General features: G+C 37.6%; 1 protein-coding gene across 1 annotated transcript in view; it reads left to right on the top strand.

Moving 5' to 3' along the window:
* LOC127619507 (glucocorticoid modulatory element-binding protein 1-like) overlaps positions 1–16,218 on the top strand; it is a 29,994-nt gene extending 13,776 nt beyond the window's left edge. The window contains exons 6-10 of the mRNA XM_052092347.1: positions 2,961–3,109; positions 3,312–3,443; positions 4,081–4,218; positions 14,319–14,441; positions 14,844–16,218. Of these exons, the coding sequence (XP_051948307.1) occupies positions 2,961–3,109; positions 3,312–3,443; positions 4,081–4,218; positions 14,319–14,441; positions 14,844–15,634 (1,333 nt within the window). The 3' untranslated portion in view covers positions 15,635–16,218. The remainder of the gene's footprint in view (positions 1–2,960; positions 3,110–3,311; positions 3,444–4,080; positions 4,219–14,318; positions 14,442–14,843) is intronic.
* The last annotated feature ends 4,070 nt before the right edge of the window (positions 16,219–20,288 follow it).

Genomic DNA, 20,288 nt, shown 5'->3' with positions numbered 1-20,288 from the left:
AAATATTTCAGTTGGTGTGCAATGAATCTAAAATATATCAAAGTTTAATTTTTATCATTACATTATGGAAAATAATGACCTTTATCACAATATGCTAATTTTTTGAGAAGGACCTGTATATATATATATATATATATATATATATATATATATATATATATATATATATATATAAATATTGTAGAATAAATCTTATGGACTGATGAAAAATGTGTTATAGTCCCTACCAGATGGGTTCAAATGTCTCCAGATATCTGTAAGACCAAGATTTTTCCACATCTTGTGAAGCATCAGTGTTGCTCTAGGGGGCTTACACACTTCTGCCTCACTATGATCAATAACTGTGTCTATCAAAAGATTAAATTCTCCTCTCAATATTATTTCATGAGGGGTGCCAATGGGTTGCAGCATCCCTTCAAGATCTATAAAAAAGCCCTGATGATAAGCGTTAGGTGCGTAAATATTAGCCAAAATCAACCTATGCCCCTGAATTTCTGCTAAAACAATAATGACTCTTCCTAATTTATTAGGAAGACATTTGAATTATAGATGCTTGCTTATCAATGTAATGACTCCCCTGCTCATACTTGAGCCAGCACTAAAGAAAACTTGTCCACCCATATCTTCCCAAATTTTTCAGCTTCCTGCGGGGAAAGATGTGTTTCTTGAAGAAACACTATATCATATTTCTTATGTTTAAGAAAATAAATAACCTTCCTTCATTTTATGGGGTGCCCCAACCCATTCACATTTTACATGGATAGAAACAATCCACTCATATAAACATTTGACATATTAGAAAAAGTAGATTGTGTCAAAAATACAATTATAACGACCACATTCTGACATTAGTACAACCGTCAATCCCCGAACTTTACCCAGAACCACACAAACAGAAAAATATGCACATTAGCGTCATGCATGACAGCGCCAACCGTCGTCCATCCCTCTACGCCTATGAAAGCCCCCGTGACAATTTTGCCGTTGGATTGCTCAAGTCCAGTGCTTCTAATTTTGTGAGACAGAATTACACAACAGAAAATAGTCTATAAAACAAGCTCCAGCCAATAGGAGGCATAAGCACAAAGAACGTGTAGATTCAATGTCATAAATGTTCCAAAGGTGGGTTCCTCCACAAAAAAACTCCAGCCGCTAGGCGGAACCAGCACAAAAAGAAACAAAATAGGCGGCCAGATTGCTCGGACAAACAAGTGAATGTTCAGTGAGTCAGGCTCACTTGGCTGTTACATGAGTGATGCCCTAATCACTCCAGTGTTTTGCAAGAAATATTCCACAGAACAAACTCCAACCAATAGGAGGCATAAGCACAAAGAACGTGCAGATTAATTCACAAACTGTCCCGAAGCAATGTTATTCCACAAAACAAACTCCATCCGCTAGGTGGAACAAGAAAATGTTGTGATTCTTCCAAGAAAGCCTTGGCCAGAATTGATTGGGGCCTGTCTCCTTCCATGGATCGCTGAGCTGGAACCCTGTGAGCACGCTCGATTTCCAGCTTATAGCCTGTTATGTTGAGCAGACTCTGAAGGAGCCCGTCCAGGAATTCCACCATATTCTGACCCTCTGTTCTCTCAGGAATTCCAACAATATGGACATTATTCCGCCGACTACGATTCTCCATATCCTACAACTTCTCCCAGACACGCTCCAAACCCTGATCGCTAGCAGATTAGCAGCTAATTCCCTCTCTGGTGATTCCAGATAATCAATCTGTTTCTTGACATCCCCCACTCTTGTAACCACCTCAGTGAATTTCATCTCCATGGCAGTGATCGATCAACATATTACAGCAAGATCCTCCATCATCATTGCCATTAAGTTCAGAATTTCCCGCACTTCTCTGGCTAAATCTGCTCCCTGGTCCGTGGCCTTGTCAGGGGCATCTGCTTGAGACGTAAGTGTCTTTTAATGTCTCCAGAGCCCGAGAATTTTGAATTATTTGACATATTGTCTTTCTAGAACAGTTATGGAACAGAGTGTATCGAATCTCACTGGTTTATGACAATAATAGTGTTTGCCGTTTAACAAAGCTTGCCGTTTACATGTCTGAACCTCGCATGGTTTGATTTAATTGCCCTACTGCAGTGTCAATAGGAAATTATGTACACCGTTTCTGTACCCAGAATGGCTAGTGTCATTGTAATATTTTCTAACCATGCAAGGTTATTGAGTTTCTCTCTTTTCCTTAGTATTGTTCAATACAAAGGTGAGACTATGTCAAAATGTTTCAATTACCTTAATGGTTAGAAGGCATTGCCTTGTGCAAGTGAATCAGTAGTAGGGCTGCAACTAATGATTATTTTGATAATTTATTAATCTACTTATTATTAGAACAATTATTCAACTATTCTGTGATTATTGGAATTATTAATCATTAGCTATTAACCGATTATTCAGTTTGTGCCCTGACTGCATTAAATGTGCTTACAATAAAGAGGACAATATCATCTTTTAGTAATACCTCTAAATAACATTCACTGAATTTAAGTTTAATTCAATAAAGAAATTCACTGCAAAAATTCCTTGTTATCATGTGTTTTTGTCTCGCTTTCTATTTAAAATTGTCTAAAAATCCTTAAAACAAGAAACATTTAATTGAGAAGCAACATATAAGATATTTAGAAGAGAATGTATCTTAAATACACTGTGAGTGTATTTTGTATATAAGTGTATTTTTCACTTGGTTATACTTCTGCAAGTGCAGTAAAGACAAACTATACTTCTATTCAAGATCTATTCTCTAAAAGCAAGTCTAAATATCTTGTATGCTGCTTCTCAGGTGAATGAATCTTTTTTTAAAGGATTTTTAGATTTTTTAAAATATGTATTATTTGTATTATGTACAAAATATGTATTATTATTTTTCGTGATATGACCCCTTAAAGTTTTTCAATGAAAACAGAAATAGGGTAAGGTTTTTATGTGTGTGTGTTGTGTAGGAAGATGATGGACTCTGGCCAGTTGGATTTCTATCAGCACAGTACACTTTGTACAAACACCTGCCGCAGCACTAAATTTGACCTGCTCATCAACAACACACGCTTCCCACCGGACAGCAGCGGAGTCAACACACCCACCACAGCTCAGGGTTAGATACACACACATACATATCCATGCATCAATAATAATTAGAATACTAATTTGACAAAATAAAATCATATTGTCAGTGTTTGAAAGAAGATCGTGTGCTCCCACATGCATGCATGTATAGCTTCACTGGAAGTTTACTATCAGAAGATGTTTTGCCTATGCTTTTATGGTTTCATTGTGTGTGTGTGTGTGATGTGTAGGGCATGTTTCTGTGGCTAATGGAGGTCAGATGAATGTGGCATTGGAGAAGACAGAAGATATGATGGCTACGCTGGAATGGAGCACGGCTACTGTAGAAACCTCAGAGAAAAGAGACCCAACTGACATCTCAGGTAAACATCAGAGCTAAAAATATTTTTTGAAATGTTCTGTAATAATGCTATGTGTGCACAAAGCTGGCCGATTAATGGTTTGAATGTCTCTGACATACTAAGTCTGCTCTTAAAGAGTTTGAGCCAATCACAAAGTTCTGAAAGAGCTGATGTAATAACTCGACAACGAAAGTTTTGATTATCTATGTTGTGGAAAGAAATGTTTAATTGGACAAATGCTGAAATGAAAGCACTTCTCTTTGGAAGCCCTCTGTTGGTAAGTCATATTTATGAGATCAAAAATTCAAAATGATGAGATAGTAAGTCAATATAAGATAAAAAGCAATAATTATCAAATATTAAGTCATTTTCGTGACATAAAAGTCATTATTATGAGATCAATAGCCATATTTATGAGCTATTGAGTCTTAATGACATAAACATTCGGCATCATAGATGTCATTTAATGGCATTTTGGTGAAGATGTGTGTATGGCAGCAATCAAATAAAAGACAGAAAGCCGTTGTAAGTGTAAATAGCACACGTGAAAGTTCAACCGACAATTTTAATGCAATTTAACAGGTTTCATGTGTGAAAGTGGCTAATGATTATAAAAGCAGAGAGATCATAACAATTATGCTGTGTGTTTGTCCTACAGATGAGACGTTGAGTTTCTGGAGGGGTATCGTTGAGGTGGGGCTGATGGGGGAGGTGGTGTCTAATATTCGCTCGGAGCTGTTGGGTCTGCTGAGAGGAGTTCAGCTGCGCACTGACCAGAGCTTTCTACAGGATGCAGGTATCAAAATATATTACACACAATATATGCCAATTCAATGTCACCTCTCAAAATTAATTTGGAATTACATTGTATATTACTCTGTGTTGAGGTATTTTGAGGGGACAGCAAATTTACACTGTTATACAAGCTGTACATTCACTACTTTACATTGCAGCAAAATGTCAATTCTTCAGTGTTGTCACATGAAAAGATATAATCAAATATTTATAAAAATGTGAGGGGTGTACTTACTTTTGTGAGTTTTGTGAGTTAAATTAGATACAAAAACAGAGTGGACAAGTTATGGACCCGGCAGCATCAAAAGCATGATATATATAGTTGCAATCTAAATTATTCAACCTCCCCTGACCAAGCAATACATTCTGGTGATGTGAATTAAAACACATCAAGCACATTCCACGACCCATTCCTGAACCAGATTTTGGACAACTTGGATGTATCCTTGGTGTTATTGTCTTGCTGGAAAGTCCAGTGATCACTGAGATTCAATTTACACACTAAAGGCATCACGCTTTTGCCAAAATTGCCTGATACCTGAAAGAATCCATGACGTCAGTCACATGGTCAGGATAGTCGTTTCCTGCAGCCGCAAAACACCCCCATAATAGGACTGACCCACCTTGACTGTGGGGATGGTGTCATTCTTGTCATGTTCCTTGTCTTTTTTACTCAAGACGTAATGCTGACCCATGGGTCTAAAACTCATTTTCAGTTTAGCGTCATTCATCTATAAAACTCCACATGACTTTCCAAATTACTTCTTGAATATTCAGTCAACTGGAGTCAACATTTCCCTTGGATAAATTTTGCTTTCTTCCTCATTCAAGAAGATTGCTGTTGTACCATATTTAAAAATAAATATATGATTGGTTCTGACAACTGTAATGAGTGCCACTGTAGAGTGATTACTTAATTATTTTTTAAAACAATTACTTGTGTAGCCTTACAGATTTAAGAAACCACTACATGCAATAGGGGTTGAATAATTATGACATGGCTGTATTTAAAAAAAATTCAGTTCAGAATTTAAAAATAATAGGTGATATATTTACGCTATGATTTTTAATGTGTCACTCAAATGATATAGATGTAAATGTTAAAAATTCTGGGTCATCAGAAAAGCTTACCTTTGTAAATCCTTACTGTCTTGGGAGGGTTGAATAATTTAGATTGCAACTGTGTGTGTATATATATACATATATAATATATATAATATATATATATATATATATATATATATATATATATATATATACACAAAATCTGTACATTATTCCAAACTTTTGGCGCCAAAAGTTTGGAATAATGTACAGATTTTGCTCTTATGGAACGATGTTGGTACTTTTATTCACCAAAGTGGCATTCAACTGATCACAATGTATAGTCATGACAATAATAACATGAACAATTACTAATACAATTTGAAAAACATTTTCAGAACTTCTTAAACTGCTTCAAAGATTTCTCATAAAACAAAATCCTCCACATGCAGCAATGACAGATTTGCAGATCTTTGTCATTCTAGCTGTCAGTTTGTCCAGATACTCAGGTGACATTTCACCCCACACTTCCTGTAGCACTTGCCATAGATGTGACTGTCTTGTCGGGCACTTCTTACGCACCTTACAGTCTAGCTGATCCAAAAAAAGATCCATAACACTCTTTTCCAATTATCTGTTGTTCAGTGTCAGTGTTTCTTTGCCCACTATAACCTTTTTGTTTTTCTGTTTCAAAAGTGTCTTTTTCTTTGTAATTCTGTAAAATCTGTACATTATTCCAAACTTTTGGCTGCCAGTGTATACTAATATATATACACACATACATGTATATGTAATACAAATACGTGCAATATTTGTATATAAATTATTAATTATTGTATTTAAAATGTATGTATTGATATACACTCACTGAGCACTTTAATAGGGACAGCCAGGGGTGTAAAATCCATACATCCATCTTCAACCGCTTATCCGAAGTCGGGCCGCGGGGGCAGCTGCTTCAGCAGGGGGCCCCAAACTTCCCTATCCCGAGCTACATTAACCAGCTCTGACTGGGGGTTCCTGAGGCACTCCCAGGCCAGTGTGGAGATGTAATCTCTCCACCTAATCCTGGGTCTTCCCTGAGGCCTCCTCCCAGCTGGACGTGCCTGAAACACCTCCCTAGGGAGGCGGCCAGGGGCATCCTTACCAGATGCCCAAACTACCTCAACTGACTCCTTTTGACGGAGCAGCGGCTCTACTCCGAGCTCCTCACCCTATCTCTAAGGGAGAAGCCCGCCACCCTTCTGAGGAAGCCCATTTCGGCCGCTTGTACTCGCTACCAAGTTCTTTCGGTCATGACCCAGCCTTCATGACCATAGGTGAGGGTAGGAACAAAAATTGACCGGTAGATCGAGAGCTTTGCCTTTCGGCTCAGCTCTCTTTTCGTGACAACGGTGCGATAGAGCGAGTGCAATACCGCCCCTGCTGCCCCGATTCTCCGGCCAACCTCCCGCTCCATTGTCCCCTCACTCGTGATCAAGACCCCGAGGTACTTGAACTCCTTCACTTCTCATTGCCACCTCTAGTGGCAATACCTCCTTCCCTACCTGGAGTATGCACTCCATCGGTTTCCTGCTGAGAACCATGGCCCAGACCTCTAAATCTGGGGTGTAAATTGTACTCAGAAATTATACTTAAGTGAAAGTCTGGATACTGAGTGAAAATTGTTCTCAATTAAAAGTCCAAGTATCTAGCCAAAAACATACTTGAGTGAAAGTAAAAAACAATTCACATTAAATTGCACTTAAGTATTAAAAAAGTAAAAAGTAACTTTTTTCCTAGCTAAAATGAAATCAAGAGAGAAGATTGTGTGAGAGAGGATGGTGTTAAATTCGAATGTTTTGTTAATTCACCTTTTTACTGTCTCTGATGGTCATTTGTCCTCTAGTGGCATTTGCAGCCTGGTCATAGGATCATCTTACAACAACAACATTTTTGCAAAAATATATTTTTGTGGCCTGTTGTACTGTATGTAATCCAGCAATTTCCTGGTGGAATGAACTCTAGAGGCACTGAAACAACAATGACTTTTATCCCCTTTCACTCAAATTCAAATAGCAGATCATCAGTTCATAAACACATACTTTTCACTCTGTTCCTCGCACAATGCTATTTTATGACATATAAACAACTTTACTCACTGTCAGCAACCATATCACCCTGTAGCTCAAGACTGTTTGTCCACTGAAGCTAAGCAGGGTTGAGCCTGGTCAGTACCTGGTTGGGAGATCTCCTGGGGAAAATGAAGGTTGCTGTTGGAAGAAGTATTATGGAGACCAGCAGGGGTCTGTGTGGGTTATAATGCCCTTTATAGTGATGGGGACACTATAGTGTAAAACATGCAAAAACTTACTTCTCAAAAAGAGTAGGGTGTAACCTGGTGTCCTGGCCAAATTCCCCCCATTGGCCTTTATCTATCATGACCTCCTAATAATCCCCATCCAATAATTGGCTCTATCTCTCACCTCTCCACCAATAGCTGGTGTGTGGTGAGTGTACTGGTTAACTATGGCTGCCGTCACATCATTCAGGTGGATGCTGCACACTGGTGGTGGTTGAAGAGAGTCCCCTGTTCACTGTGTAAAGCACTTTGTGTAGTGTCAGAAAAGTGTTATATAAATGTAACGTTCATTCATACTATAGTGCATGACCCATTTTAATGTTTGCATTACATAACCAACTCATTTACAAGCTTGTTTAAATGTGATCAAATTGCATGATAGCTCAACTGATAGTGTGTTGCATATGCGATACAAAGGACTGGGATACGAGTCCTGAAAAGCACACAACGTCGCGAGTCGACACATTTACATTTACATTTATGCATTTACGTTTATGCATTTGGCAACTGTGTTTCCCATATCTTAGGAGTTTTGGCCCTGTCATATTTAAATAGCAATTTCAATTACCACGTCTGCTTTTTCACTTTCTCAGCGTCACGTATGTAGCCAGCCAAAACTCAAATGGAATACTATTTATTTTATTTTTTTTATTGCAATATTAACAAACAGAACAAGACGATACATACAAGAAATATAAACAATCTTTCAAAACAAAAGAGAAATTATGGTTCAGAATACATTAAGAGAGGAAATGTGAAAGAAATTTAATAGTCTAAAAAGAAAAGAGAGTAAGAGAAGAAAGAAAAAAAAAGAAGAAGAAGAGGGCACAAAAGAAAAAAAACATTAAGAGAGAATATTAAACATGGCACTAATTCTGGATGTTTTCATTGCTTTCTTGTTAACAGAAGTTGAAACTGTATTTAAATACATCTTCAATTCTTCTTTGAAAAAGCTAAAGTGGGGTTTACTTTTCATATATTTACATTTATGGATATGAAACTTTCCAATATATAAAAGAAGGTTTATACAAAAACATGCATTAATTAGATTCTTGTCTTTAACATAAAATCCAAAAAGAATGTGTCTATATGATAAAGAAAAGTTACATAAAACCTTTTGGACAATCAGAGCATCAATATTGTTCCAGAAAGACCGAGTAAAAAGACATTCCCAAAACAAATGATCAACAGTTTCAGAGGAGGCTTCACAAAAGAGCAGGAAGTATCAATATCATTTCTAAATTTCTTTAAAAAGTATTTAACTGGATAAAATCTATGAATAATTTTATAGGATATTTCTTTAACTTTATTAGTTAGAAAGAATTTCTGAGGAAGTGACCAAACATATGACCATTTAATATCATCAAAAGGTTATTCCAATAAGAAATGGAGGAAGGAATTGAAGTAACAGGGTCCAAAAATAATGACCTAATTTTATAATTGGATTTATGTATTGAAAAACAAATAAAACCAACCACAGTAGATTCAGGGCTAGGGGAGAAACAGAAGTCACTGTAGCATTATTATTGTTTCTAAACAGCATACAGATTTCCAAAGAGATGGCCTTGAAAACTATATTAAATTCTTTACTAGATACTGGGAATTGGTATCCTGAAACAAAATCGAATAATTAAATGAATTACCTTCACTATCAAATAGCTGGTTTACTAATATCACCCCATTATTGAACCAGTTTTCAAGAAATAAAGATTTCCTCTTATGAAGAATATTACAGTTGTTCTGTGGTATCCTACATTTCTGAAGATACTACATGTTCCAAATTAAAAAATTGTGTGGCGAGAAATTATGCTTGTAAATAAGTTTCCAAGCCATAAGCATCTGCTGATGATAATTGGAAAGTTTGACAGGAAGTTTACTAATTGAATAATTGCACATTAAAAGAAAATGTATACCTCCTACTTGAGAAAAAATATATCTTGTGATTATACTCCAAATAGAAGATTGATTGTGAAGGAAACGTTTAAGCCAATTAATTTTTAAGGTATTGTTAAGAGAATCAAAATCAATGAAATTTAAGCCACCTTTATTATAAGAATTCAAAATAACTGATTTTCTAATACTCAAATGGAATACTAATTCCCTTAGTATTTCCATTTCCGATGCCTTACACAGAAACCTGTCAATCAGGGTCAAGGGTGGGATTATGCTATGGGGCGTGTTTGTCTTGGGAAGTGACGTCACTCACAGTCGACGGTCAAGAGGTGATGCCCTGAACAGACGCCGGTTTATCAAATCAAATCAAATCAAATCACTTTATTGTCACACTACCATGTACACAAGTGCAACAGTAGGTGAAATTCTTGTGTGCAGTTCCGAGCAATATAGCAGTCATGACAGTGACTGAGACATATACCAATTACAGTAAACAACATACTTACACAACACAATTTACATATCAAATGTACACATACTTACACAACACGATAATTATATACAATGTACAGTAAACAATACACACAATATACAATACAGTAAGTAGGAGTATATGAAATATATATATGTCTATGAAGTAGTATATTGAGGAGAATATGTTGACAGTCCAGTGTGAGATTATAGATGAATAAAGTGCAGTGCTAATTATTGATCCTGATAGACTGTGAGTGATGTCACTTCCCAAGACAAACACGCCCCATACCATAATCCCACCCTTGACCCTGATTGACAGGTTTCCGTGTAAGGCATCGGAAATGGAAATACTAAGGGAATTAGTATTCCATTTGAGTTTTGGCTGGCTACATACGTGACGCTGAGAAAGTGAAAAAGCAGACGTGGTTATTGAAATTGCTATTTAAATATGACAGGGCCAAAACTCGTAAGATATGGGAAACACAGTTGCAAACGGACTTTGCTTTTCCATTTGAAATCTGGCAGTCACTGTGCGTTCGCTTAAACGAAAATGCAAACCGTAATGCGCGATTTGCAATTGCGTTTGGATTATGTCACATTTTATGCATCCACAAATTGAAAACGCAATTGCAAATACAATTTGCAATTCCTTTTGAATAATGTCCGGAATATCATTCCATAGGTGGTGGCTGTGGGGTTAGAACCACCACACCCATGGTTCCTTTGGTTCACACACATGAACCAAAAGTCACACACATATTTCAACTTATCCGAAGCTCAAATTAGATCTGAAATTCCACCTCTTCAGATGGTCGGAACTCTAAACAGCCGCAGTGCGACACAGCATTTGAAATTACTGAACTCTGGTTCTGTTATTTGTCGAATGCAGTAAAAGGGCGGCTTCTGTTATTTGTCGAATGCAGTAAAAGGGCGGCTTCTGTTATTTGTCGAATGCAGTAAAAGGGCGGCTTCTGTTATTTGTCGAATGCAGTAAAAGGGCGGCTTCAGTCCAGTGAGATGAAAGAAAATTCTATGAAAAAATGTAATGAGTACTTTTCAAGTTAAAAAAAATTGTAAGGAGTAAAAAGTACTATTTTGTCATAGGAAATGTAATTAAGTAAAAGTACAAGTATTCAGTTTAAATTAAACTCGAGTAAAGTACTAATCCCAAAATATAATATTTAAGTATAATAGTATTTTTACTCAGTTACTTTACACCCCTGTGTACAGCTACTTATTCGTGCAATTATGTAATCAGCCAATCGTGTGGCAGCAGTGCAGTGCATAAAATCATGCAGATATTGGTCAGGAGCTTCAGTTAATGTTCACAACAACCATCAGAATGGGGAAAAAAATTTGATCTCAGTGATTTGGACCGTGGCATGATTGTTGGTGCCAAATGGGCTGGTTTGAGTATTTCTGGGATTTTCACATACAACAGTCGCTAGAATTTACTCTGAATGGTGCCAAAAACCAAAACATCCAGTGAGCGCAGTTCTGTGGACAGAAATGTCTTGTTGATGAGAGAGGTCAACGGAGAATGACCAGACTGGTTCAAACTGACAGAAAGGCTACGGAAACTCAGATAACCGCTCTGTACAATTGTAGTGAGTGGAATATCATCTCAGAATGCACAACATGTCAAACCTTGAGGTGGATGGTCTATTACAGCAGAAGACCATGTCGGGGACCAGGGGGGTCTGTTACTATAGATTGTACTTTACTGTTACTGTAGAGTGTGAATTTCTCATATATCTTCCCATTACAGGGTGATGTCCACCTCCAGTGTGTGATGTAATTTCCTAACATACAGTATATATTCAATGAAAGGTCATAGTATCATGGCATAGCAGGGTGTGCCATAAATCAATGGACACACAAAAAACCTCCTTTATCGGGGTTAAAATTACACAATTACCACAAATTAATATGTTAGTGAGAGAAAGTAACACTAAACTCCAATGATTTATCATTTATCTTTCTCAATGATGTTTGACTTGCAGTTTTTGGGACATGAGGATGTGGCACAGTGCAATAGAAAAGGGTTTTAATTATTACAAATGAAACTTTTAAGCCCACAACATTATAAAACATTTGAACAAGCCTATCAAAATTGTAATCTGGTGAAATTAAACAATATAAATACCACACACACTTGTAATGGGGACTTAAATGTCAAAGAATTGTAGGGATGACCCATATTTTCAAGCGTTCCTGTGCGAATGTCGAAGACGTTGCTTTACATTTGAAAAACAGCTCGGACAGACGCAAAAACGCGTTCAGTGCGAATGTTCCCATCTAAACTTAAAATGAAAAAAGGTTTAATACAGTGACCAGGAAGAAAAGAGAAAGGGAGAGAAGGCTTAACATGAAAATAGTGTATTTCTCCTTGGATTGGTGTCATTGTTTTGGCAGTAAATAGTGTTTATAATAAGGGAAATTTAAAAAAATGAAAGTGTTTTAACTATACCTGTATTACTGTACTTTTATTTTGAATTAATGCAGTAATGCAGTTTTCCTTGCCTCTTTCTCTCCCCCTCCCTCTCTCCCAGAACGAGCTCTGTCAAATGCAATGAATAAAATGTAATGGCATGCCAAGAATATGTGAATTTACTGGTGTTTTAAAATCCCAATGGTGGCAAACAATGAACATGCACTAGAATACTATATGATTTTGACAAAATTATTTAGCTTCTGACAGAAAACACACGCTGATTGTCACTGATCGTCCGTGTAAATCAACAGCCAATATCTCACACAACTCACACGAAAGGTGTGTGTGTGTTTCAGGTCAATTTCTTTCGATTCTCAGCAGTTTGGGTGTGTGAGACGCTTAAATATGGGACAAACGGCATCACGTATGGATTTCCTACAGAACGCAATTTTCTCCCTTAATTACGGGATGATTCCTTATTTTACAGGATGTTTGGCATATTTTGTTAATTAATTTGACCTGATACTGTTTCAGCGTGAGGGTGACACAAATTCCCTCAGTCGATGACGGCGGCGACAGCGGTTGTCAGTGGCGGGGAATGGCAGCATTCAAGTGCACCAATTACAACAAAAAATCTCCAGTTTCACAGAACAGTTAAAGGGAAACTAACGAGAGTAGATAATACAAGTGAGTATACCGAGGGTATATGCAAATATTGATCCTTAGAAGTTATTATACGCAAACAGCCCTGGGAAAAAAGTAAGCATATACGTGCGTATGGCCCTGACTACACCACTGGCGAGCATGCGTGCACAATCACACACACATATAGAGACTCGAGTCACAACCAACAAAGAGAGCCACACCCTGCAACTTGAGCAGTATTGTACAACAGTTTCCATATTATCCAAAATAACTTATGTGAAAGTGTTTCAATGTATTTCACCCTAATCCGCCTCCCATTGTGGAAAGCACCCGGCCTTGCGTTTCCCCTCCCCCTCTCTTTAGCTCTCACACATTGACACACACACATACTTGGAAGCAAAGTCAGCACACAGTTGTTTAGCAATGGAAAAATTACATACAAAGATGGCAAATCTCACTGCTGCTGAGAAGTATATTTAATCTTACATCTTTTTGCAGTGTTATTGCTGATGAGAACCACATTAAAACAGGCAATTCCTCACATGATCTCTCTTTTTCTCGCTCTCATACAAGCACACACAAACACACAACACCCTGTTACTCCGATGCCAAAAAGCAGCATATTCTCCGTTGCTAGTTCTAAAGTGACGTTTTCGAACTAGCAACGAAGGCTTGGGCTGTCTCAAAGCTAGATGCTGAATTCGTGGCAGAAGAAAGTAGTTCCACTCACAAGAGTTTTTTAGGGACTAAAAACAGAAAATGTCTTCGTATAAAACCCTGAACGATATCTTAAGGTGTAGTAACTGTGGAATAAGCAGAATAATTGACTCCAGCCCGTTGAATTGTCGTGGCCGCATTACCACCTCAGGGTGTACATTTTAAATTTTTCAATAATTGAACTGTCAGTCGTCAAATTTTCCTTACTTAAATAACAAAAAGCAGTCCTGCCTACTGATAGCCACGTGAATATATCTACTGCTGTATTATCGGGTGTAGCGAAAATAGGTTGAGACATTTCTACAGTCACAAGGTACAGCACGTCCATACCGCCATACTACCGGCCCTAACTGTCAGGTAAAGTGAATCTTTATGTATGGTTAAGTTGTATATAGATTACATCAGTAGGTGTCTCTCTTGGTAACAACAAGGATAGGATATGGCTTAATATCCTGAGGATAGGATATGGCTTAATATCGTGCTTTAGTCTGTAAATTAAGTAAACTGCTGTTTGTGTTCATGAGATGTTATGATGTTATGGTCTGTCCTGCAGAGATTGCAGTTCTGAGTAACCTGGCACAAGTCTTTGAACTGCTCGACTCCATCAAACACATTCTGAACGTTCGAAGGCAAATGACAGACCCCGAGCAGACACAGGTCCTCAGAACACTGACAAGTAAGTGATTTCACACTAGAGCTTTTGATGTGAACTTGGTTGGTTCCCTTGGTTGGTGTGAACGCTGTTCCAACCAGGGGTTGGTTCATATAAACTCCAGTATCGGTTGCAGTTGATATGAAAGCAATCTGGCCAAATTGGCGGAAGTCAACTGCTTTTGATTACATATAATTTGCTTATTGTAGTATTATGCATTTAAAATAGCTGCTTAACTCTTCAGAAATTTCCTTTTGGTGAGCAGCTTGTATTCTTTATATTCTTTGCTTGGTGAGGTGATGTGCAGTGTGTATTAAACACATCCTCAGCTGACGTCCTTCCTCATGCATACTTGGACAGACAGTAGCTAGTTTATAACTTTCCATGTAAACTTACTGACCGACACTCTCTTATGTTTATATTTAGCGTTGGAGCAGCAGGTGGAGGAACAGAAGCGACAGCATTCTCTCAGCTGGTTGTCTCCATCACAGGCCCTCAGCAGTCAAGTTCTCCCCTCCACCCCTCCTGCCAAACGTGCTCCCAAACGACCCCGCCTCCAGCGTCCCGCCTCCACCACAGTGCTCAACACATCCATAGCCCAACCCCTCACGCTCCAGCCCCAACAGTTCACTGTCCTCTCCCCGATCACCCTCTCCTCCATTGGCCAGTCGTTTACCATGTCCAGCCTCGCTCAACCATCCAACACCGTCACCCTACACGCTCTGCACGCCGGTTCGCAGCTCTTCACGCGAATTGCTTCAGTTCCTGATGGAAAAAACGAGTCTTTTACCCTCCACCCCGCTTCTGGCCTCACGTTATTTGGCGCCACGCCTGTGCAGGACCACGGACAGCTCGGTACCATTATGAGCCCTGTAGAGCTAGTCCAGCTGGGGCAGAAGGCGACAACGCATGGTGTAGCTCAAGGTACAGTAGTGATGCAAGATGGCATGGTTAGGGTTGTGCAAGAGGACGAGAACCAAGCTGACGCAACCCTTATCGAGATCAACCCAGCAGATGCTGACCACAACATGGGCGTCATGGAGCTTCAGCTCGAGGAAGACGTGGTAAGAACCGTGGTGGGGGGCAGCGAGGAGGTGGTGCAGGGGGAAGCAGAGGAGGAGCCGGGGGAGATTCAGCTGGATGCCAACGGTCAGTTCCACAATCTGCCCGTTGTAGTGGTGGATGAAGAGACGCAGGGTGTCGGTAAAGCCAAATGAGATGGCAGCAAACTCGCACAAACCACCCTCAGAGACTGGCAGGCTGAGTCAGACATGGACGGGGATTGTGTCACTCCAGCTGTCTTGTTTTTTATTACTTCCTGCACAGCCAAGCTCAGCTCTGATATGTCACGTATTTGTAAATGCAAGTTCAATATTCAATTCGTTCAGTTGTTTATATGAGAACTTCAATAATTTGTGACGTTTTGTTGGAGTACATTCAGTATTTGCTTTTGTTTTTGAGTGCATAAGTTAAGATTTGGACACTTATTTTTCATTTCCCTTTTGTTTCGGTGCCAAAATGTCACAGAATAGCCATGGCCTGATCTCCAGTCTTGTGAATCTTCAATCAGAGGCTTGCGATACTAACAGATGAACTGATATTTAAGACACTCCCGTATGAGAATTTACACTGTCTATAGTGTTTGTGTTGTAAGTGATGTGAAAATCAGGGTAAATGGCTCTAATGTTGAGTGATATATGTCAGCATAGACACACATGAGGATGGATGTGTGACAGATGTCTTTGTGAACGGATCCTGCGTGTCCTTCACTAAAAATAAAATGATTCTTCCTTTCCCTGTACATGATGGGAGAGTGAATGTGCTTTTCTGTTTGTTACAGTTTTTGGATGAGCGCTTAGGTCACAGGTTTAATGTGCCATGATATTACATGAGATAATGATCTGTTTTGAACAAAAGTAATTGCTAAAAATACTTACTTTGGAGGTTACACTGTAGTCATTTTGCAAATGCAGTTAATTTGCAATGCTTTGTTCACCCATAATGGAAAAATCTGTCATCATTTACTCAAACCACTTGCTGTTATTTTCTTTTATTTTCATCTGTGGAACACAAAAGAAGACATTTTGCAGAATTTCCATACAATGAAATTGAATATTATCAGATACTGTCAAGCTCTAAAAAGCTCCATAACATGAACATCCACCATAGCTCCTATGTCTCATTTGCACTTTCGCATACAACACAAGCAAGAATCAATGCTGTTCTGCATTATTGATGTCATTATGCGCCGAATATGATTATGCACTAATGAGATTTGAGAGCCTAGTTTGAGAAGAATTTCAGAGAATAATGACTTCAATTTCAGAAGACTTGGAATATAGTGCAGAGTCAAATGGACTACTTTTGAGGTACTTTTTTGTTACTTTTGAAACTTGACTGCACCAGTCCTCATCCACTTTAAATAAATGAAAAAGAGCTGCATCAACTTTCTGCTAAACATCTCTTTTGGAAGAGATTAAATTATGAGTTATAGTTACACATATAACACATTTCAGGGCTTGTTTGTAAATTGACAAACCAGTGTGCTCGGTTATAAGATGTAATTACTCTTCCATAAACCACAATTTGGCATCTATAGAGACTAACTTTATCATAGAAAACAGTCCAATCCTTCCTGTATCCAGTCCACTATGATTGATATGACAGTGATTGACAGGTCTGTTCTTCTCATACTAAAGTAAACAGACAGTTCTTCATTCTGATAATGAGTCCGCACCAGATCAGTGTGAAACTGCCCTGACATCTCACATCTGACGAAACCGGCTTCTACCTCTATATTTGTTGTTTGAACACACACTTGGCCATTCATAATCACTCTTATGCATTGAACTGTTGTGTTGAATAAAAAGAGAAAGATTATTTGTTGAAATACTAATTAATAAGCCAGTAAAGACTTATCAGTTAAAAGTTATGTCTTATTTCCTCGTTTTAATGCATTCATGATGACCAAATCTTTAAAGACCCTATATGAAATGGCTTTGATGAGCAGTTTTTGTTTTCTTTACTGTTTTTACGGATCAAATATCAAAGGGAAATCAAAGTATCATATTTTTCAACTTTATTGCCCACTGACATGGACATTTTTCTTTGGCTTCTCAAAAGGGTAAACAGACAAAAGATATAAAAACACATAGTAATCACACAAAAACTACATAAAATCCAATAAGAAAATACATTGTACACATTATGGTCCCAGAATCTCATACAGTGATCTCAAATGATCACAGTTACATAACCAAATAAAAAGGAATAAAACTACCTTTACACTCCTCCATTAAACAATCAGACCTTTTTTAAACATTTTAGACCTTGTACCACCTTCCGGACAGGAGCACTGAAAATTCAGAATGCAATTTACATATACACTTACTCATTTAGCAGATTCTATTATCCAAAGCAACTTACAAAAGAGGAATACAACATAAATGATTCATGTTAAGTAGACAGTATATATATATATATATATATATATATATATATATATATATATATATATCTAACCAGTAGTGATCGAAAATTAAATGAGAGGTAGACACAAAACAGATCCTTAAGGCCTAAATATACTTCATACAAAATAGAAAAACGAGTGGGCATGAAATCATTTAGAACAAATTCTGGCCTAAAAGAAGGTGTTTTTGCATTCATTTCAGTGGTCAGTAACAGCTCACCTAGGTGAACATTTAGGAAAACTTCTAACTAGCTGCTAAACACCTTCATGCTGCCATTGGTCCATGTCATCGGTAGGTGTGAACTGATTCTCCACCTACTACTTTATTTTTGTTTTTAGTCAGCTTTCAACATGAACATCTACAAAAGGAATCAAATCTACTCAAATACTCTTAAGTCCCTATTCACTCATGTGCCATCTGCAGCAAAAGCCATTCATCTGTCACCATTCTTTTGTCTTTATTCTGAATATTAACACTCTTTTATAAACTTGTAGTAGTAACAGTTATCAGTATATGAGTAGACATTAGGCACCACATAATTTACCATGGCTACAGAGCGCCTTTAGACCATAATGTTTTTTCCTTCTAAATGTAGCTTTATTAATCAACATCTTATGAGCCTTTAATAATAAACAAATAGATTTATGTTCTAATTTTGTGAAATTAACCAGATGTACTGCGATGGACTGGCGACTTGTCCAGGGTGTCCCCCGCCTTTCGCCCAATGTTAGCTGGGATAGGCTCCAGCCCCCCGCGACCCTGTACACAGGATAAGCGGTTGACGATGGATGGATAACCAGATGTCATAATCTCTGGCATGGACAATAAAATTACTAGTTCTCACTTTAATTAAAATATGTAAATGTTCCATTCAGACTTTTACATTTTCTAATTAGTCTCTTAGGAGATACCGCTGAACCCCCATAAAGAGTCATTCTTCAGTCACAGGGCTTCTATGCCCCCATACTTACTATCTGAATGTAACAAGGCAGGGGCTAGGGATGGATCCGATACCGAGTACTTTAAGGCCAGAATCGCTGATACTGATACCTCTAATGCATGACATTTTTTCGAAATGTTTGGATAAAATGATTAACTTTTTTTTAAATATATTTATAGGTCTAAGCAGAAAATTATTAGGCTGCTTTGTTTACCTTTTAAAAATGTGTAAGTTTAAGCAACATATAAATCCACAAAATGTGACTATTACAAAAAGCATGTTACCATATGGATACTACAGTAATGCTGTAGTAAACCCATGGTTAATTGTATCAAATCCTTGCTTATGTGATATAGTGAATACAAGTTATGTGTATGTGTATTTCTATTTTCTATATAACATTGCTAAATGTTATTTTTGTAATACTGCTAAATATTGTTAGATTTCGTATTTGTGCTTTATGTTAAAAAAAAAGAGTGTTATGTGCATTTAGTGAATTAATTATTTTAATTTGACACACCTGCGTTATGACGTCATCGCACGCTTCAGTTGGGTACGCGCCTGTGTGCTTCATTTGTAGAAAATACAGCGATGAAGCCATCACATCAGCATTCTTCGTTTAATTATAAACTCTACCTTCTACCGCACTTTTCAGGTAACTGGGCAACAAAATGCACAAAACACACTTCTGTTTGAGTATAAACACTGTTAAACGGAATACTAATGAGTTGTACGAGTTGAAAACAGTTCTTTTCACTGATTAGCGCGACAGACCGCAATATGCAATAAATGGTCAAAATATAGCGATTTAATTCGAGTTTATAATGTTGTTTCTGAGTTATGAAGTATCATCGACTTACATATTTGGTAATTTAACCCCCCTGTGATCTCTGTTAACTGTGAGTTATGTATTATATTTTGGCTGAGTGAGTTATGTCCCAGCCAACCAAATTACGTGACCATTACGTAACGGCAACGTAATCACATTACGAATCTTTCGTCGTAGCAACGTAAGTGGTTACGTCGTGATAACCGGAAAAGTGAAATTCCTGGATTCGTCGCCACAACGTAACTTTGTGACGATGCCTGTTTGTCGTAGCAACGTTGTGGCAACGTCGTGTATCAATAGTTGTGTGTTTTAACCAGTTGGTCATTTTAATCTTAATTAATATTCTATGGGCGGACTTGCAGTACCAATCTAATTTCTGTCCTCATTTGCCCAAAACTATTATAGAAGCTTTTTCAAAATATACCAAAAACTTATTTGCAAAAATATTTGTTTAAAACATCAAAACAAATTTTTTACATTTCCATAAATACATTTTCTACAAATAAATTTTGGTCATTTTTGAAAATATATTTTAAAAGCATTTAAAAAATATATTTTGCCCTCCATACATTTCAATACAAGAAAATACACACCCATAACATTTGAAGAAAATCTTTATATTATGTCTAAAA

This window comes from Xyrauchen texanus, chromosome 26 (genome assembly GCF_025860055.1).
Source record: "Xyrauchen texanus isolate HMW12.3.18 chromosome 26, RBS_HiC_50CHRs, whole genome shotgun sequence".
Taxonomy (NCBI): Eukaryota; Metazoa; Chordata; class Actinopteri; order Cypriniformes; family Catostomidae; genus Xyrauchen; species Xyrauchen texanus.
The sequence above is the reverse complement of the archived record's forward strand: the minus strand, read 5'-3'. Positions and strand labels throughout refer to the sequence as shown.